The sequence below is a fragment of the Musa acuminata genome, chromosome BXJ3-9 (assembly GCF_036884655.1).
Source record: "Musa acuminata AAA Group cultivar baxijiao chromosome BXJ3-9, Cavendish_Baxijiao_AAA, whole genome shotgun sequence".
In the NCBI taxonomy this organism is placed as follows: domain Eukaryota; kingdom Viridiplantae; phylum Streptophyta; class Magnoliopsida; order Zingiberales; family Musaceae; genus Musa; species Musa acuminata.
The window spans coordinates 21,609,973-21,629,199 of NC_088357.1; the positions used below are offsets into that span (position 1 = coordinate 21,609,973).

Below are 19,227 nucleotides of genomic sequence, written 5' to 3' on the forward strand. Positions count from 1 at the left end.
CGCACCGCACCGCACCCCTCTTCTTAAAGTTGTAGAGGGGAGGACACCTAACTAGAGTAGGACTCTTAATCTGAGTTCAACTCTTCTTCCAATTCCAATCCAACTCGAATTGAGTTGGGTTGAGTCTTTGAGCTAGCCGAACTTGAGCTTTGAGCTTGGGTTTGACTTGGCTAGATTGAGTTGCGTTTGAGTATGGCTCGAACTAAGTTTGGATTGAATTGGAGTATGATTCGAACTGAGTTTGAGTTGAATTGGAGTAGGACTTAAATTGAGTTTGATTGTTCCTAATCATGACTTCCCAAATTTGGCGATTCAGATTCTGATGAATTTGAAATTGAAGATTGGGAAACTTTGCTTCACTAGCTTCCTTCGTGAACCACTTTGTTGAACTTGGCTTTTGTCCTTTGCGTCGTACTCGAAAAGCTGTTTTGATGCCTTATCTTATGGTATGACAATGGTTTTAGTCTTCTCTTAGCTGATCACCAAGTCATCTATCAAAAGCAACGTCTCTTTTTGTTTATGGTCTAGCATTAATGGCCTGAACACCATCAAGTTCTTCATGTTCACAACTGAGTACATTTCTACGTACAGAGGCAACTCAAATTGGCAAACATTGTCTCCAACTCGCTTTAAGATTTTGAACGATTCATATTGGATGGGCTTGAGTTTCTTTCATTTTCCTTTTGGTCATTCCTTCCCTAGGTGCAGCAAGACGAAGTCACCTTCTAGGAACCGACCCTCAATATGATGTCGGTCGTGTTTGTATTTCTGTTGAGCCCATTGAAGTTGTTGTTCAACTTCCTTGGGCGCCCATTAGATATGCTCGAGAAATTTTTGTGCTTCTAGCATTATGTTGCCTTCTTTGGATGTTTGTGACGTGAATTGATCGCAAACTGCATATCAAAAGGGCTCTGGGGCAAGTAGCCTAAGCATACCTCGAACGACGGTTTGATCATGGAGCTATGCACCACTCGATTTGAGATCCAATTTGGTGAAGATGGTGGTCCAGCACGTCTATCTAAGGTAGGGATACCAAAATTTCACTTTGATCTTGTTTAAGGCATGGTAATTTATGCTCATGCACCATCCTTCATCCTTCAGCACCATCACCACCGTGTTTTGCAAGGAGAATAGCTTGGTTTGATAACATCGCTCTCGATTAGCTCAGCCACTTATTGTTAGATTTCTTCATTCTCTAAAATTGAGTTTTGATACATGTTGAGATTTGGTAGTGGTGCTTGGAGATGAGCTATATTTCGTGCTTTACCATTCGTCATGGAGGTAGTTTGTGGTTTTTGGTAAAAAGGTCCATATATTTGCTAATGAGCTCCTGTACCATACAACCATCCTCTTTCTTCCATGTCGTTCATAAGGATGATTGTCGATGCCGAAGATGGTGAAGCAATACCTCATCGATATGCTTACTATCGATGGTGAAGCAAAATTTCCATAGTCGATCTATCCTTATCTCTATATCTTTTTGGATCCAACCCAAGCTTCTGGACCAAGCTTGTTGAGATGAGATCTATTTGATTGTCAATGTCGATGATGGCGTCGATAACTTCTTAACTTGATTTTTCAACATGCATGGCTTTTCTGTAATATTTGGACCAATGGATGGAATCAAGTCTATAACCTTTAGCCTCACCATCAATGAACTCGGACTCGAATCTACAAATGAATTAACACAAGCTCGATGGGATCATCGTCGACAGTTGTAGCTATTGTTCGTCGACTTCGGTTATTCTTCTTTCACTTTTTTGGAAAGAATTTTGTGTGAACCAACACTTCTCCCTTATATGCCTTGTAAATTTTTACTGATCTTAGAAGTGGTCACTTCTCTTCGAGGTAGAAGAATTTTTATTGTTGCTGAATTTTTTTTTTGACCTTTAAGTAGCCCTCTTTGGTTGTCTTCATAGTCCACTCGCTACTAGTTTATCTGGGCGTGCGAACCAATGGTAAACTTCATATCATCGCTTGTTGTCGAAACTCGATGGTGTAGTCTTGCATCAATTGGTCTCGTCCTTGACACAAGTTGTCATCTTTTCCATCGATCTTCGAGGTAGTCCATTGGGTAGAATTCGTAATGTCGAATAAGACTTTTAGATTGCCCACATGTTATCTCTTCATTGTTATAAGTTAACAGTAGGCATTCCATCATGCTAGAGCATAACTTGTCAATTTGAGTCACATGAGTGCAACTGTCTTTGCTACTATACCATACTTGGTGAATAACATACTTGGTGAAAGTTTATCTTATTGTCTTTGCTAATTATAAAGGAAATCTTTATAATTCTATAACATACTTGGTGAAAGTTTATCTTATTGTGAAACAGGTTTCTTTGTCTTATGCTGCTGAAGAAGTATTGGAGAAGACAATACAAGGACAAAGCAAAGGGGATATAATCTACTATTGGGCAGTAATGGATATGGGCCTGAACAAAGTTGATATAAACAGAAAACTTGACTTCTGGTCCACGTGTGATCTCTTAAATGCTGCAAAGTGCAGGTACTTCATCCTTTTGCATTTACTTCTATTTGATCTGTTTATATGCTGGTTTGCAATAGTTTCCCTATCTAGTAATATGCATGAATTTAGTGTTAAAATCAGCGATTTAGTTGTTGGGTCTGCTAGTCAAACCACTTGCATTTTGCCAGGTCCTACAGGTTCGCACATGGTTCCCTGCCATGTGCCCATCACCTATATGAGAATTGGACATTTTCCATGCATAGGCATTCCATGACACAATGTTGTTGGTACATGACATGACACGTACAGTGTGAGTGGCCTGAAATGGGCACAGCAGGTTATATGGTTGATTTTTGTTAGAAATGTAGGTGTCTCCAGGAAACTGTAGATCAATGATGAAATTGTAACTTATATAAAAGCTTTGGTTCGATTCAGGAATTCTTTGAAGACTTAAAAAGGTTGTATCAGCTTTAAGAAAAGCTTCAACTGTGTTGTAAATAAAAATCTGTGATTCATCATTAGTTTGAGCTTGATAGCTTTATGCAGTGATTTAAAAAGCGCTAGGCGCTAAAAGGCGCTAAGGTCCAAAAACGCTCGAGGCGCTAGGCGCTCGCCCGAGCGAAGCGAAGCGCTAAAATATAAAAATATATAATATAATTAATAAATATAATTATTTAAAATTTTAAATTAAAATATGCTATTAAATTAAGAAAATCTATTAACAGTATTGAAAATTAATAATTTCAAATAAACCTAACAATATTAACAGTATACAGTATACTGTATACTGTTAACAAAAGGAGAAGAAGTAAGTGTAAGGGGGTGCTGAGCCTGCTGACTGAGAAAAGAGGAAGCGGCAGTGGTAGCGGAGTGTTAGGAGGCAGCGGTGACAGCGGCGAGCAGCGACAGCGGCAGCGTTTGTGAGCGGCAACAGCGGCGAGCAGCGGGAGGTGCGAGTGGCGACAGAGACAACGTTTGTGAGTAGCGGCAACGGGAGCAGGAGCGGCGAGCAGCAGGAGGCGCGAGCGGCGACAGAGGCAGCGTTTGTGAGCAGCGACAGCGGCGAGCAGCGGTAGCGGGAGCAGGAGCGGCGAGCGACGACAGAGGCAGCGTTTGCGAGCAGCGACAGCGGCGAGCAGCGAGATCGGGATCGGGATCGGGAGTGGCAGCGGTAGCGACGAGGGTTAGGGTTGAGTTCTCACTTATATCGATTTTAGTTGGTTCGATTGAACTAACTAACCATCAGAGACCGAACCAGGACCGAACTAGACCTAAAATCCTAGTTCGGTCGCCTTGGTTAACCCAGGCGCTCGCCCGAAGCGCCCAGCTCCTGGGCTCGGGCGAGCGCCCAAGTGGCGCCTGTTTGAAGCGCGCCGCCTGGGAGATTAGCGAGGCGCTCGGGCCTCGCCTTGCCTCGCCCGAGCGCCTAGGCGAGCGCCCGAGCGCCTTTTTAAATCACTGGCTTTATGTCAAGAAAAACTGTTTTGCTGTTGTACGTTGGATCTTCTAAATTCAGCTAATCTCAGTGGAAATTCAACCAGTTTCAATGGTCTCTTGCAGACCCCTTGCACCTTACCAACACCCACTACATTTGTTCGGTTGATGACCCTCCTTACTCTGTGACCTGTTCCACACATCATCAGCTGGTGATCAGCTTTACTTGAGTTCCTACAAGTTCTAGACAGAAGGAAGAGAGAAAAGGTCCTTTTTGGTATCTACTATTTCTGGCAGTATTCCATAAGTTACTAGCGACCAGTATTTTACTGGCTTGAAAAAAAATTATAAATAGTCTGGTGTTTGACGATATTATAGGCTATATGTTATAAACACAATATATTATTTATTTCTGTGGATATACATGTTCTAGTGACTCTCTATGTCAGCCTGAAATTTTCTTAGGCTAGGATAGTGACATGCATGATATTAACATCTTAGGTTCAGTGGACACCAGCAATATTGACCACCAGTTTTCTGTCACTAGTTAAATGTTGTGTTGTCATTGACATGAAGAACTGTAAAATAGCTTTATGCTTGTGTAATTGAGAAGGTATTATCTGATATCCTGTTACTAGATGTATTGATGCTTCAACTAGCAGCAGATACATCTCCTTGTTCGACAATATTCTTTAAACTCAGCACAAAATGGAACTATTTTGTGCATGTGACAAAATTTGGTTGTTCTAGGGCTTAGTAGATTTGGTAGTTGGTTCAATTAATTTTTTGAATATGAACTACCAGAGAGGAGGTGGAGATGGAGGAGGAGGAGGAAGAGGGGTGTTGTCGGGGTCTGGGGAGGCTGTCGGGTGGGAGGCGAGGGAGAGCGATAGTGCGAGGAGAAGGCACACTACCGAGAGAGAGAGAGAGAGAGAGAGAGAGAGAGCTGCAAACGCTTACCAACAGAGAATGGTGGTGGCTCCTTCCACTTTCTAATGCCTCCTCCCACTTCCAGAAGCAGTCCTTGATGGCCATAAGTGGATTTATTAGGAAACGGTGGAAGTACAAGACAAAGTTTGTGAGGATGCACCATTGGAGGTCACAGCGGAAAGGGCAAGGCACACCATTGCTTGCCTTCCACACACAGAGTAGCATGATCCCTTAGAGTTCCAAGGGATGTGTGGGCATGGATTGTGTTGTTATTTGGCTTGGTTGCACTGAACCTGAACCAATCAGTTTGAGTTGACAATTAGCTTAGGTTCAACTCAAGCTCTACCAACCTTCTTTGGACCAGGTGCGCCTAGGCAGTGGCCAATCAAAATGCCTTGCTCGAGATATTTTACGGCACTCAGGTCTCGCTTCACCTTGCTCTGGCACCAAAGAGAGCACCCAAGCACCTCATGACAGCAGTAGGCAGGAGTCACAGGATCATAGTTAGATAATCTTAATCCCCACATAATGACTAAAATATTATTTGGTCCCATTTTTCTAAACCTGGGTTAAGGATGGATAGGACTGCAGTTAGATAATCTTAAATTCTCAAGCCCCACTAAAGCTAAAAGTTGTTAGTTTTGCAGGCTTATATATAATAGGAAACAGGTGTAGTGGGGCTTATACTACAGGTATACTACATGATACAAAAGGATATATATACTGTTTCCTAAACAGTTTATCAAACTCTTTTACTTCAATTTCTTGCAGGGTGATGTTTGAAGATGCTTTTAGACAAATGTATGGCCTACCACCTGACATGCGAGCCCTGCCCCCAATGCCCTTTGATGGTGACCATTGGTCTGTTCTTCACAGCTGGGTGATGCCAACACCCTCCTTCCTAGAATTTATAATGTTTGCAAGGTATTCTTTTTTTATCTCTTTTTCCAGTGAAATTCTCCACATATGTTTCATTGACATGTTTTATTTGCTGAATTACAGAATTTTTGCTGATTCACTTGATAGCTTAAATCAGAACACCAGTAGCCTGACCTCTTGCATTCTTGGATCATCAAGACTCGAGGTAACTTAATTATCCTGCACCAATCAGTTTCAATTTTACTATGTACTTATTCAATGGCCAATCATAAACTCAGATAAGGCACTGCTACTGCCGTGTTTTGGAAGTGTTGGTCAATGTTTGGGCTTATCATAGTGGTAGAAAGATGGTTTACCTTGACCCCTTTACTGGGGAGCTAAAAGAACAGCACCCTCTTGAGCTCAGAGATATGTGGGTGAAATACTTCAATTCAGATCTACTGAAGAGCATGGATGAAGATTTAGCTGAGAAAGCAGATGATGGCATGCATCCCAATGACAGATGGTTGTGGCCTTTAACTGGTGAGGTGCATTGGCAGGGGATCCTCGACAGGGAAAGGGAGGAGAGATTGAAGCAAAAGATGGATAAAAAGAAGAAATCAAGGGAGAAGCTGTTGGAGAGGCAGAAGCATGGATACAAGCAGAAATCATTGGGACAGAAAGATAAATCACCATAACAAGTTCAAAATTCCCATTTATGAACCAATCAAAGACCTATAGCGTTATACTGACAGAGATCAGAAATGGTGGATGCGGGAATAAGAAGCAATTGGTAATAAAGAGATCACCATATAAAGTTCAGGTTTCAGTTTTATTAACCAATCAAGAACTTACAGTGAGTGCTACACCAAGAGAGACCAAAAATAGTGGATGCTGGATATGAAGCAATTTGATAAGCCATTGGATATTGCCCTAATGTTTACATATATACACACCTCTTCCTGCATTTTATGCTCTGAAGGAGTCGAGAAGGTCATGGCAATCTTAGCTGCACAGGTATCTTGATATAATTTTTGAAAAGAGAATTATTTTGTGATAGTAAGTCAGGAGTGCAGATACTACTTATGCTTCTGGCCAAGTGATATTCTTTTCCACTGATTAATCCAAAGAGGATACACCAAAATGAACTGTATTTGGTTGAGTCACAACTTGTCACTGTACATCAGGGAAAAATGGAAAGCATTTATGAATGAGAAATAGAATTTTCTTTGTCAGAGTTTTTGTTTTGCCCTTTTGCATCATTCTGCACATTTTCCAGAACGGTATTCCTGGTTTTTACAACTTTATAAGTTTCAGAAATATTCCGTTAAGATGTTGGATGTACGTTTCATCTACTGTGCTCGTGTACAATGCTTCGTCCTGGTCTTGTGTCCAACATCTATTGGAGCCCAGATTACAACCATCAGGTATTGGCACAAACTTTGTTTCATTATGGTAACTAAAATTTTGTCAACAGTATGATAGGCTAATCTAGTGTCCACATCTATGGACGGAAAAAAAAAAAAAAGAAAGTGTTTTAAAACAGAAATATGCTGATTAACACAATAATTGCACAAGAAACTGCAGCATTGTGTAGCTGCAGTTAACCCCTTGTTGATCCTAGTAGGATGTTGAATTCCTCCATGAGAATTTAGTTAGACACAATGCTAAATTAATGTAAAAAAAAAAAAAAAGACTTTAAAACTCGAGTCATTTTTTAAAATGCTAGTTGTTAAAAGCTTGGACTGCTGATAGTAGGATATTGGGATCAGATTCTTCCCCATTTACCATTTGCAAAAGAAAATAATTAACATCCAAAGAGATGGGAAGAACATGTGTTGGGGACAATGATACTCATCCCAAACCTATAAAAGAAAAGCAAAAAAGATGAATCACTGACTGTGTGATAAAATGATGAAAGTATTTGTTTTCAGGGGTTTTCTTGATTGATCAATTAGGATGTCAGACCTTTTTTTTAATGGAGAAAGCTATCCTCAAAATGACCAAATAAACTAGTTATGGTTCTTTTATCCAGTTTGTAAAACTACTACCAATAAAACGACCACTATTATCTTCTCATCAGAACGCCATCTCAAAGAAATAAATGATGATAAAGCAGATTATATGCGTGACTTTACCATCTTAATATGGTGTATTAAAAGGAATTCAAATTTATTTGAAGGCTTATATTGACACTAGAATCAAATTAGGTATTTTCTTTCAGGTATATTACTCGAATTCTTTTATTGTGTCTGCAATGCTGTTTGGGTTTCTATTCTGTGGTTTCCTATGTTTGCTTGATGTAATTTGGATATGTTTTCTATTTTAAAGTACACTGAACAATCTTTTGGATATGAACTTGATGTAATTTGTTTGTGAAATAATACAAGAGATTGTTGCTAATTTCTTATGTTAATTATGGAAAAGACTTGGCAATCAACTTGATTTTCTAAATTAATGCTTCCTCAAAAAAAAATAAAGGCTCCATTTCTGTGTTCATTAATTGCCTGCATATAGTTTCAGAATGAACACTTTGTGGGACTGTTAAATCACTATCATACATTGTTAACAAGAAATCATAGCAAAAATTTGTTGAATCAAACTATTATATCTCAAAAATAGATATTAAAGTACTATCAAGTGGCATTTAGTTCAAACTATAGATTTATATTGTCTTAGTCGGTGGCACGTAGGTGGTTTGGTCAGATGTTTATCGAATTGCCCCAACTGCTATTTTACCTATCAAGATAGAAGCAGTGTGGGACTAATTTTGGTTCGTAAAGATGTTTTAAGAGAACTTTTTAGCTCTTGTTATGATCATCTTTCACAACAAATATACAACTCTTTGTGACATCTCCCAGTCCGTTGGTACCCAGTGAACTTGTTTTGTTCATCAGGAAACTGACAAGCTTCGAATCAAGCTTTTCCATTTCATTTGATCCATTTATCCTGGCATTTTAACGAATGGATTTCCCCTTGAAATCTCGGGTCAATTATGTTTCTTTCTGTTGATCTCCTCTCTGTTCTTCACAAATATTATATTAGTTTGACATATATATAAGTTTGGAGGTAATTTTCAGAGGCAAAATGAATTGTTTTATCAAACATTTTTTAAGTTCCTAGAATCTCACTTCTTTCCTCCTTTTGCCTTTGTTCTCGGATCACAGAAGAATCATTTGATTAATTTAATGCCATTGCGTCATCCTCAATTAACTTCCTAAATTGCTTAGGAAAGCAATTACGCCAACCATCAAGCACCTGCCACTGTTTATAGGACCAAAATATTTCTCTTGGATAAATATTTTAAGCGGTGAAATGGATTTTCCCGGGGGAGCTTCGTTCCAAATTGAGTTTTAGATCAGTGAATTCATATGTCAGATTTGGAAAAATATTACTTTTAGGGAGAGGATCAAACGCACCCTGATCGCAAACAGAGCAGCTGCTCAGACGCTAGCTAGTCTTCTTCCCGTCTGCATCGAGAAATAAATATTACAGTTTTGGTTGATGGAATTGGATCTCTCGCTTGATGGGATAAATGTCACCACCAAATTCATGTTGCCTGACTGTAAATTACCTTTGCAACTGTAAATCCATCGTGACGTTATAACAGTGTAGAACCGAACCTATTTCTATCATGGCAACAATGGAGAGGGTATTTTGAAGCAGATAAACAGTGCACACCGATCAGTTGCATAAATTGGGGATCACAATGGATTTTAGCTTTCAATATATAGCAAATGTAACATATATTACAGTATCAACAGACTTTATACAACAGCAGCACAAGTGCTTGTAAGACTGGATGCACATAGAAACAGGAGTTGGTACTATACTTGTTTTTCTCTCCGTATAATTCAACATATGATGTCAAAGAGTTGTCCCTTTGTCTCCGACATCTTTTGAAGAGACAAAGTTACATATTTAATGCTACAGACGAGGGGGGAAAAGATAGATGAACATACACAACTGATGTACAAAAGAATAGCCTAATGATGAGCTTCTTGATTGCACCAGACCTGAAATAGGCAAAGCACCCAGAAGAGATGAGTTTTGATACCAATTACTCCCAACCCATCAACATCTTGGTCAGTCCCTCTATTATCTTGTTTTGTGATGCACACAACTTCAAATCATCGCAAAGGAGGAATCTATAGACTTCCCACTCCCTATCACCAATGACATGCCTCCCAATCTCGGCCTGAAAATTTGAGAGCATATAATTTATTAAGATTCATATAGCTATACTAAAAATGTTATGGAAGTTTGTGCTGTCGTTTGAAAGGCAAAAATTATGAAACGACATTGAGGTATGGGTGCAGAAAACACCAGCTGGGCAGTAACTTAATATTTGACATCCATCTGCTCTTGTGTGAAGGGTTAGTGGTTGAATGTTCAGAGAGATATTTCTCATGGTTTACAAGGTGACTCCTAAATTATCCTATGATGGTAGTAAATGTTAGTTTGACAAGTCTCATAGTCCCACGTGGAGAAAATTATATTTATTATCTCCTATTGGAACTATAAATAAGGGTCTGGGCTTTGAAGTTAGATGCACCACAAGTAGCACAACAAGAAAAACCTAAGTGTTTGCTTTGGGTTTAAGTCCACACTCAGTTAAATAGTTTGGGCTTATAGTTTGGGTTTTTCTTGTTTAGTATTTTCGGATGTTTTATGGCTTAGGAACATCTTCCTAAGGCATTTGTAATAGTCTCTTTTATAGTAGTGATTTGCTCCTTTTTCGTCCGCGGATGTAGGTCAAGGTTAATTGACCGAACCACGTAAATCTGGTGTTCTTGTCACTTTTATTCTTTCCGCTTTATTGTCTTTTATTCTTTCCGCTTTATTGTCTTTGTCAGTTAAATAGTTTGGGCTTATAGTTTGGGTTTTTTTTGTTTAGTATTTTCGGGTGTTTTATGGCTTAGGAACATCTTCCTAAGACATTTGTAATAGTCTCTTTTATAGTAGTGATTTGCTCCTCTTTCGTCCGTGGATGTAGGTCAAGGTTAATTGACCGAACCACGTAAATATGGTGTTCTTGTCACTTTTATTCTTTCCGCTTTATTGTCTTTGTTAGGTTGCCCAAATTATCCTTTGGTAAATTTCCTGAGGCTAGCTCTAACAAACTGGTATCAGAGCCTGGTTTCGGGATCTTTTGGCAACGATGATAATAACAAAGATTGTTATCGAGAAATTTGATAGAAATGTCAACTTCGGCATGTGGCAACTCAAAATGGAGGCCATTCTGGTTCAAGACGGAGTTGATTTGGTACTATAGGGGGCTGAGAACGTTCCAGATGGTACGTCAAAGGAATATTTTGCGGGTATGGATAAGAAGGCCCGATCCAACATTATTCTAAATCTCTCTGACGAGGTTTTACGGGAGGTAGCTACGGAGACTACGACTAAGAGCATGTGGGACAAGTTTAAAGCCTTGATATGAAGAGGACAGTAGAGAATCATTTCTACTTAAAGCAGAGTTTGTATATGTTTCGGATGACTGAAGGTACATCTATACTCTCACATCTTGATAAATTTGATTCCTTGGTTATGGATTTGGAGAATATAGATGCAAAAATTGATGATGAGGATAAGACCCTGTTACTTTTGTGTTCTCTTCCGCAATCCTTTAAGCATTTCCGTGATACTATGATTTATGGAAAAGAAACAATTTCATATCAGGAAATTAAATCTGCACTAAAATCTAAAGAGCAGATAGGGATATTACTGGGGAAAGTAGAGAGAATCAAGCTGAAGGTCTGATTATTAGGGGGAGAACAGATAAAAGGGAATTTGACAGTAGTAGATCTAAATCTAGATCTAAATCCAGACATAGAAATTTGGAATGCAGATATTGTCATAAAATGGGGCATATTAAGGCTGATTGCTTTAAATTGAAAAATAAATTAAAGCAAAAGGAAAAAAGCAAAAGGATTTTAGATTCAGGTTGTTCTTATCACATGTGTCCTAATAGAGATTTGTTTTCCATATATGAATCTTGTAATGGTGAAATTATTTTAATGGGCAATAATGCAGCATATGATGTTGTTGGTAGAGGAACAATCTGAATTAAAATACATGATGGTATTGTGAGGACGCTCACTAATGTTAGACATGTTCCTAATTTAAAAAAGAATCTCATCTCTTTAGGCACCCTAGAGGCCCTTGGGTGTAAATATATAGTTGAAGGTGGAGTTATGAAAGTTTCTAAAAGTGCTCTTGTTGTTATGAAAGCTTGTAAGTCTGGTAGCTTGTATATTTTGCAGGGAACTACTGTCATAGGCTCGGTTGCAGTCTCGTCATCATCATTGTCTGATTCTGATATCACCAAATTATGGCATATGCGTTTGAGTCATATGAGTGAAAAATGTTTGAGCATATTGAGCAAAATGAGTCTACTTTATGGACAGAGTACTGGGCCACTAGATTTTTATGAGCACTGCATTTTTAGAAAGTAGAAAAGAGTCAGCTTCAATTCTCCGGTAGTTCACAAAACGAAAGGTACTCTTAACTATATTCATTCAGTCCTTTGGGGTCCAACTCATGTTCAGTCTAAGGGTGGTGCTAGGTATATGTTGGCTTTCATTGATGATTATTCCAGGAAAGTTTGGGTTTATTTTTTGAAGCATAAAAATGATATTTTTCTAACCTTTAAACAATGGAAGACTTTGATTTAGAAGCAAATAGGTAAACAGATTAAGCGGCTTCGAACAGATAATGGCATGGAATTTTGTGAATGTGACTTTGATGAATTCTGCAAAAATGAAGAAATTGTTCGGCATCGCACTGTTAGGATGACGCCTAAGCAAAATGGTGTGGCCGAACAAATGAACAGAACACTCTTGGAGAGAGCAATGTGTATGATCTCAAATGCAGGGTTGACAAAGAACTTTTGGGCAGAGGCGATTAATATGGCCTGTTACGTTGTCAACCGTGCTCCTTCTACAGTACTTAACTTTAAAACTCCGGAGAAAGTTTGGTCAGGTACTCCTACTGATTACTCTGATTTATAAATTTTTGGGTGTCTAGCATATATGTATGTAAATGAAGGAAAATTAGAGCCTCGAGCGAAAAAGTACATTTTCCTTGGGTATGTTACTTCTGATCCCAAATCCCCAAAATTTATAATCAGTAGAGATGTTACTTTTGATAAATTGTCTATGTTATCTTCCAAAGAAAAATCTACTAGTTGTACAAATGATAGTGTGCAGAAGCAGGTGGAGCTTAAGATTGATAGTTCTAATTCTTTTCAGTCTAACTCTTCTATTCAAAGAATGCCAGTAGATGGTCCCGAGTCTACTAACACAGATAATCCAGAGGAAGAGCAATATTCCATAGCTAAGGATAGACCACGGAGAGATATTCGACCACCACAAAGATATGCAAATTTGGTTGCATATGCTTTGTCTGTTGCAGAAGAAACAAGTGAAGTTGGTGAGCCTACTACCTACTCAGATGTAGTTTCTTGTGATAATTCCGCTAAGTGGTTGATCGCGATGAATAAAGAAATTGAATCTCTCCATCGGAATAGAACTTGGGATCTTATGAAGCCACCTTCAGATAAGAAAATTGTTGGATGCAAATGGGATACTATTGCTGAGGGAAAGGTCCTTGTTTAGAAAATTCATATGAAGGACAATCCAACTGATATGCTTATGAAGCCTCTTTCGGTTTACAAGTTCAAGCAGTGCTTGGACTTGGTTGGTGTTCATTGTTGGTGAATGCACATTGGGGCTTTTATGAAGAAGGTGGAGCAAGTTTTGTTGGGACATGCCAAGGTGGAGATTTGTTAATTTGGCAAGTCTCATAGTCCCACATCGGGAAAATCAGGCTTATTATCTCCTATTGGAACTATAAATAAGGGCCTGAGCTTTGAAGTCAGATGCACCACAAGAAAAACCTAAGTGTTTGCTTTGGGTTTAAGTCCACACTTAGTTAAATAGTTTGGGCTTATAGTTTGAGTTTTTCTTGTTTAGTATTTTCGGGTGTTTTATGGCTTAGGAATATCTTCCTAAGGCATTTGTAATAGTCTCTTTTATAGTAGTGAATATCTTCCTAAGACATTTGTAATAATCTCTTTTATAGTAATGATTTGCTCCTCGTCCGTGGATGTAGATCAAGGTTAATTGATCGAACCACGTAAATATGGTGTTCTTGTTATTTTTATTCTTTCCGCTTTATTATCTTTATTGGGTTACCAAAATTATTCTTTGATAAATTTTCTGTGACTAGCTCTAACGGTAAATAGTTGCTTGCCAATTACAAGTGAAAAATGTGGTCAGTACTATCATGGTTTATAAGTTAGAAAATATTGCACACAATAATTGTTTATGATTATGCAAATCAGAAGATAGGAAGACATACCAAAAATATGCGAATCTGAAGCATTTTGAGAGTGATGTCATAGAACACAAGCGGGTGGCCTTTACCAAATAGTTCAATAGGATTGGCAACCATGCTCCATATCATGGCCACGGCTAACTACGGTAACTTGGAGGGGACGGAATAGGTCCATTCTCAAGTGCGAATACAAGGCTCTCTGTTTGCCCTGATCAATGATCTTTTTCCCCATCCATTTGCATCACAAATAAATCAATCTCACATCTTCCATCCTGGCTCGAATGGAATCGGCCATAGCAGATCTAACAGGAGCCATTTTAAGTGCATTTAGCATCATCAGAAATAGGGAATTTAACGACCAAAACATCATCCTGTCATAAATAACTAGGAAGCATCTTATAATGAAGTACAATGGGGGGGGGGGGGGGGGGTTAAGCTATAGTAACAAAATCATTTCATGATAAAAGGTCGAATGCATAGCAAAATCATAGTTGAAACGAACTAACGAAGACAAGGTAAAATGATATGATTATTATTATTTGTTAACGTTCATTTTGGTTAGCATGTTCTTGTTAATGTTATTACCTGGACATTGTAATCCTTTAGAGTCCTCACTCATTACGTCATAGAGGAGTCCTTTGTGGTCTCGACCAAGGATCTGAATAAGTAGTGTATGACTGGGGCTGAGAGGGTTGTCCATGGTCACAGAAGGATTATTTATTTGATGAGAAAGGAGATCCAACAGGCAATTCTTCAGAAAGTTCTAAATCGAACAATTCTTCTGTGATTGCAGGAGGCAGAAAAGGCGATGCTTGCAGGCACACAATAATCTGTGCGTTGGCTGGTTCAATCTGACAATTTTTGGTCATGGAATCCCCTAAAACAGCTCTCAATTTTTGGCAGGCCTCTTCCTTTCTTCTTTTTGTATGCAGGAGTTGCCTGAAGCAATATTTTCATTTTAGAACACAGGAAATATGTGAACAGGACGTATAGTGAGAATAACAACACCAAAAGCCTCGCAGAACGATTGCTTGGTCTCGACGAAAATTCAAGTACAAAATTAATCGGTTTGGTTCCTATGTTTAGCTCGATAATTTTCTATCGTAAAAACCATAAAACGATTTACATACACTTAGATGCCATAAATGTAAAAAAACATCCATCAAAGTGAGCGACAGCGTTTAAGAAAATATATTGAATCTCAACAGCAATTGTGCACTTAACTTGCTAGGACATATAAATCTAAGAATATTTTGAAGTTTAACAACATTGCTAAAAAGAACCCTGATGTATATACATGATGGGGAGATTTGTTAAGTGTGTAATTGTTAGGACTCTAGCTTGGAGAATCCTAATTGAGAGGGACATTCATGTAAAAATGTTAGGACTCTAGCTAGGAAAGTCCTAATTGAGAGGGACATTCTGTTAGGACTCTAGCTAGGAGAGTCCTAATTGTGAGAGGCATTCATGTAGGAGGTTTTTTCTTAGAGAGGAATTAGGAGTTGTAAGGGAATAGGAGTCTTGAGTAGGAGTCCTATTAAGAGTTGGTTAGAAGTAAGAGTCTTAAGTAGGAGTCCTATTAGGAGTTAGGGTTTAGAAGCCCTATAAATAGCTATGTATTCCTTCTCTTTTGATAAGCAATAGATGGATATTTTCTGCAGCCTTTGAGCAGCAACTTGGAGGGAGGAACCCCTATAGAGTTCCAAGGAGGCCGATCCCCTAAAGAGATCAACCCCAAGTTTAGAATCTGCAAGGGTTCTAACACCTGGTATCAGAGCAGCGTTCTCGGCGTCTCGCTGCCCTTCCACAGCCATCCATCAACCCTCTACAACCATCCAAAGCAATTCCCACAATTGCTTAAAAGATCATCACCGAATTCCGTCATCATCTCCACCACCACGGATCATCCTTTGATCTCCCCGTGAATTGCAACATGTTCTGGTTTCCTACCTTACTGCTGCTGCAATTTAGTTATCCTTATTCGAAAATCCAAAAAAAAAAATCGTTCCTATATTGCTGCATAAACTTTTCGTCACAAAGTTTTCATCTCTACGACGAAAGATACATTGCAGAATTCCAGCCGCATAGCACCATCTTTTTGATCTTGCTACTGTGCTTTTTCTATCCAAATTTCTACGAAATTTTTATGACATCTTTGACACTTTTTAACAGTGGATTTCCCTTTGGTTTCATCAAAAAATTCTCAATATAAACTACTGATCTTTTATGTCCAATCTGCTGCACTTGAATTGCAGAATTCAAGCCGCATAGCACCATCTATTTGATCTTGCTACTGTGCTTTTTCTATCCAAATTTCTACGAAATTTTTATGACATCTTTGATACTTCCTAACAGTAGATTTCCCTTTGGTTTCATCGAAAAATTCTCAATATAAACTACTGATCTTTTATGTCCAATCTACTGCACTTGAAAATCTATGCTGCAGAAAATTTCAGCTGCATATCGTTGCCTTAACCCATCTATTTGCAATCATTTTTGAATGAAATTTCTTATACACTTCATAGATCATATTGGCTTCCATCTAAGATTGATCTATTAAGAAATTTATCTCTAAAAACGATTTTATATTGCTGCAAATTTTCATCATAACCCGCTGAAATTTTTCGACGATAATTCTGCAATTGCAACTTGCACCAATTTCCTTGCTGTTATACTGCCGAAATTTTCTTGATTAAATTAGATATCCTTGCTGTCATATAAACTGTGATTTTGCTATCAATTCCCTTCTCAATTCTCTCAAGTTTTTGGTGGAAATTACGTTGAGAAACCGTTGTTTCTTCGATGACAATTCTACTCTTACAATACAGCACATACTTGCTGCAACTTCCACGGATTTCTCTCAAACCTTTGCTACCATCTACCACAGATCCAAAACTTTCATCCACAGCCCTAAAACTCTACCAAACCACACCCTCAAACTGCACCCAAAACAGCCACAAAATAAGCCTAAACCGTAGCCTACATCCACCAATCCACCAACACTTTCGACCATCACTTCTCTCAACCTATACATGCCTTTAACCCAACAGCAAAAGAGAGATCTTAACATCATTGATTTGAGGCCATATACTATGGCATCTAAGGAGGCAATCAATGCTAAATTCGAAGCCTTGGAGGCACGAATGGAGGATAAGATTCGGACGCTCTTTGCCGAACTCAGATTGGGCCGACCACTAAGCCCGAAGAAATCATATCAAGGAGAGAGCTTTGCCCAATCACACCAAGCCCGAAGAGATGACTTCCAAGGGAGGGTAGGCTCTATGACCAACCCCAACTATCCATGCATGAGAGTGGACTTCCCTAGATGGGAAGAAGGAGACCCGATTGGTTGGATCTCGCGCGCGGAGCGATATTTTCGGTACCACAAAACCGCGGATGTATCTATGGTGAAAATTGCAGCTATACATCTTGAAGGGGATGCTATACAGTGGTTTGACTGGTTTGAACATACTTATGGAGTCCTTTCATGGCGACAATTCAAAGAAAGACTGCTGATTCGCTTCAGACCAACCGATTACGAGAATATTGACGAACAACTAGCAAAGATCCAACAAACCTCCACCATTCAGGAGTACCAAACCAGGTTTGAAAGGTTATCTAATCAAACTCATGATTGGTCTCAAAAACAGCTATTGAGGACCTTCATTGAGGGCTTGAAGCCGGAGATCCGAGGAGAAGTTAAAGCGCGACAACCGTATACGCTTATGGCAGCCATCTCTTTCGCACGACATCAAGACGAGCAATTGAACCATGAAGCTCGGAGGACTAGGGTCTCTCCTCAACCAGTAATATTGAAGCCCTTAGCCCCCCCTACTGTCGACCAAGTCCCTACACCAAAGAGGTTAACAAGAGAAGAGCTTCGGGAGCGATATGCGAAGGGATTATGTTGGCATTGTGACGAGCCGTGGAGCCATGAGCATCGCTGTAGTAAAGGGGGACTTCTTATGATTGAACCGATAGAAGAAGAGGTCATTGAACATCCAAAAGAGAGCCTTGAACATGAAGAAGAAGATGTAGAAGAAGAGCCACAACCGACCGAAGTTACGGTACATACACTAGCTGGCTATTCAAACCCACAAACGATGAAAATTGGAGGCCTTCTCAAACAACAACCAATCACTGTTCTCATCGACACGGGCAGTACTACTAACTTCCTAAATAGTAAGCTTGCTGTTCGGATATCATCACCTATCGAGAATCGCTGCAGGTTTGATGTTAAGGTCACCGACGGACGGATTTTGAATTGTGATCATAGGCGCTTGCAGGAGAAACTATTGCTGCAGGACCAAGAGATAATTGCATATTTCTTCCTTCTCCCTCTTAACAATCATGAGGCCATGCTCAGAATTAAATGGTTGATGATATTAGGTGATATTTCTTGAAATTTTATGAAACTAATTATGAAATTTTACAGTAAGGAGAAACAGGTGACATTGCATGGGAAACGTGGGGGCGACATAACAACGATTTGCACACAACAAATGGAGAATGTTTTGCATAAAGCATGCAGTGGCTTTTTGGTACAACTTGAGCAGCAAACTAAGGGAGAGCCAACAGAATTTGAAGATCCAAATCTACTTCCTTTGCTTGCTGAATTTTCAAATATATTTGACGAACCGCGCAACCTACCTCTTACCTGTCGGCATGATCATTGTATAATGATTCTTCCAGGCAAATCTTCAGCAAATGCTCAGCCATATCAGTATCCACATCTCCAGAAGGATGAAATAGAAAGGATTATAAAAGAGATGCTCGAAACAAGAGTTATTCGGCCAAGTTGCAACCTCTACTCTTCGCCGGTGCTACTTGTACGCAAAAAGGACGGAACAAGGCGAATATGTGTTGATTACCGAGCTCTCAATGGCATAATCATCAAGGACAAATACTTTATTCCAATAGTAGATGAATTGCTAGATGAAAGGGAGCACAAATCTTTACAAAGCTGGACCTTTGATCCGGGTATCATCAAATACGAGCATGTGAAGAAGACATACGGAAAACCACCTTTTGAACACACAACAACCACGAATTTTTGCTTTCTTCAACAAAAGGTGAAATATCTTGGGCATATCATATTAGAGGAAGGTGTGGCAGTGGACCCCTTCAAAATTGGAGCAATGCAAAGCTGGCCGACCTCGAGAAACATAAAATTGCTACATGGCTTTCTGGGTTTAACA

At 39.2% G+C, this 19,227-nt stretch overlaps 1 protein-coding gene and 1 pseudogene across 2 annotated transcripts in view; one reads left to right on the top strand and one right to left on the bottom strand.

The window, feature by feature from the left end:
• LOC135650171 (uncharacterized) overlaps positions 1 to 6,927 on the top strand; it is a 29,495-nt gene extending 22,568 nt beyond the window's left edge. Inside the window, exons 11-14 of one of the 2 annotated variants that reach the window (XM_065169362.1) lie at positions 2,337 to 2,509; positions 5,606 to 5,758; positions 5,837 to 5,918; positions 5,992 to 6,927. In XM_065169362.1, the coding sequence (XP_065025434.1) occupies positions 2,337 to 2,509; positions 5,606 to 5,758; positions 5,837 to 5,918; positions 5,992 to 6,390 (807 nt within the window). In that variant the 3' untranslated portion in view covers positions 6,391 to 6,927. Of the gene's footprint in view, positions 1 to 2,336; positions 2,510 to 5,481; positions 5,527 to 5,605; positions 5,759 to 5,836; positions 5,919 to 5,991 lie in introns of those variants that run through there. The other variant, XM_065169363.1, reaches the window with a different exon arrangement.
• Positions 6,928 to 9,639: 2,712 nt separating this feature from the next.
• On the bottom strand, positions 9,640 to 14,729 carry LOC135649246 (ACT domain-containing protein ACR10-like; annotated as a pseudogene).
• Between the last annotated feature and the right edge of the window lie 4,498 nt (positions 14,730 to 19,227).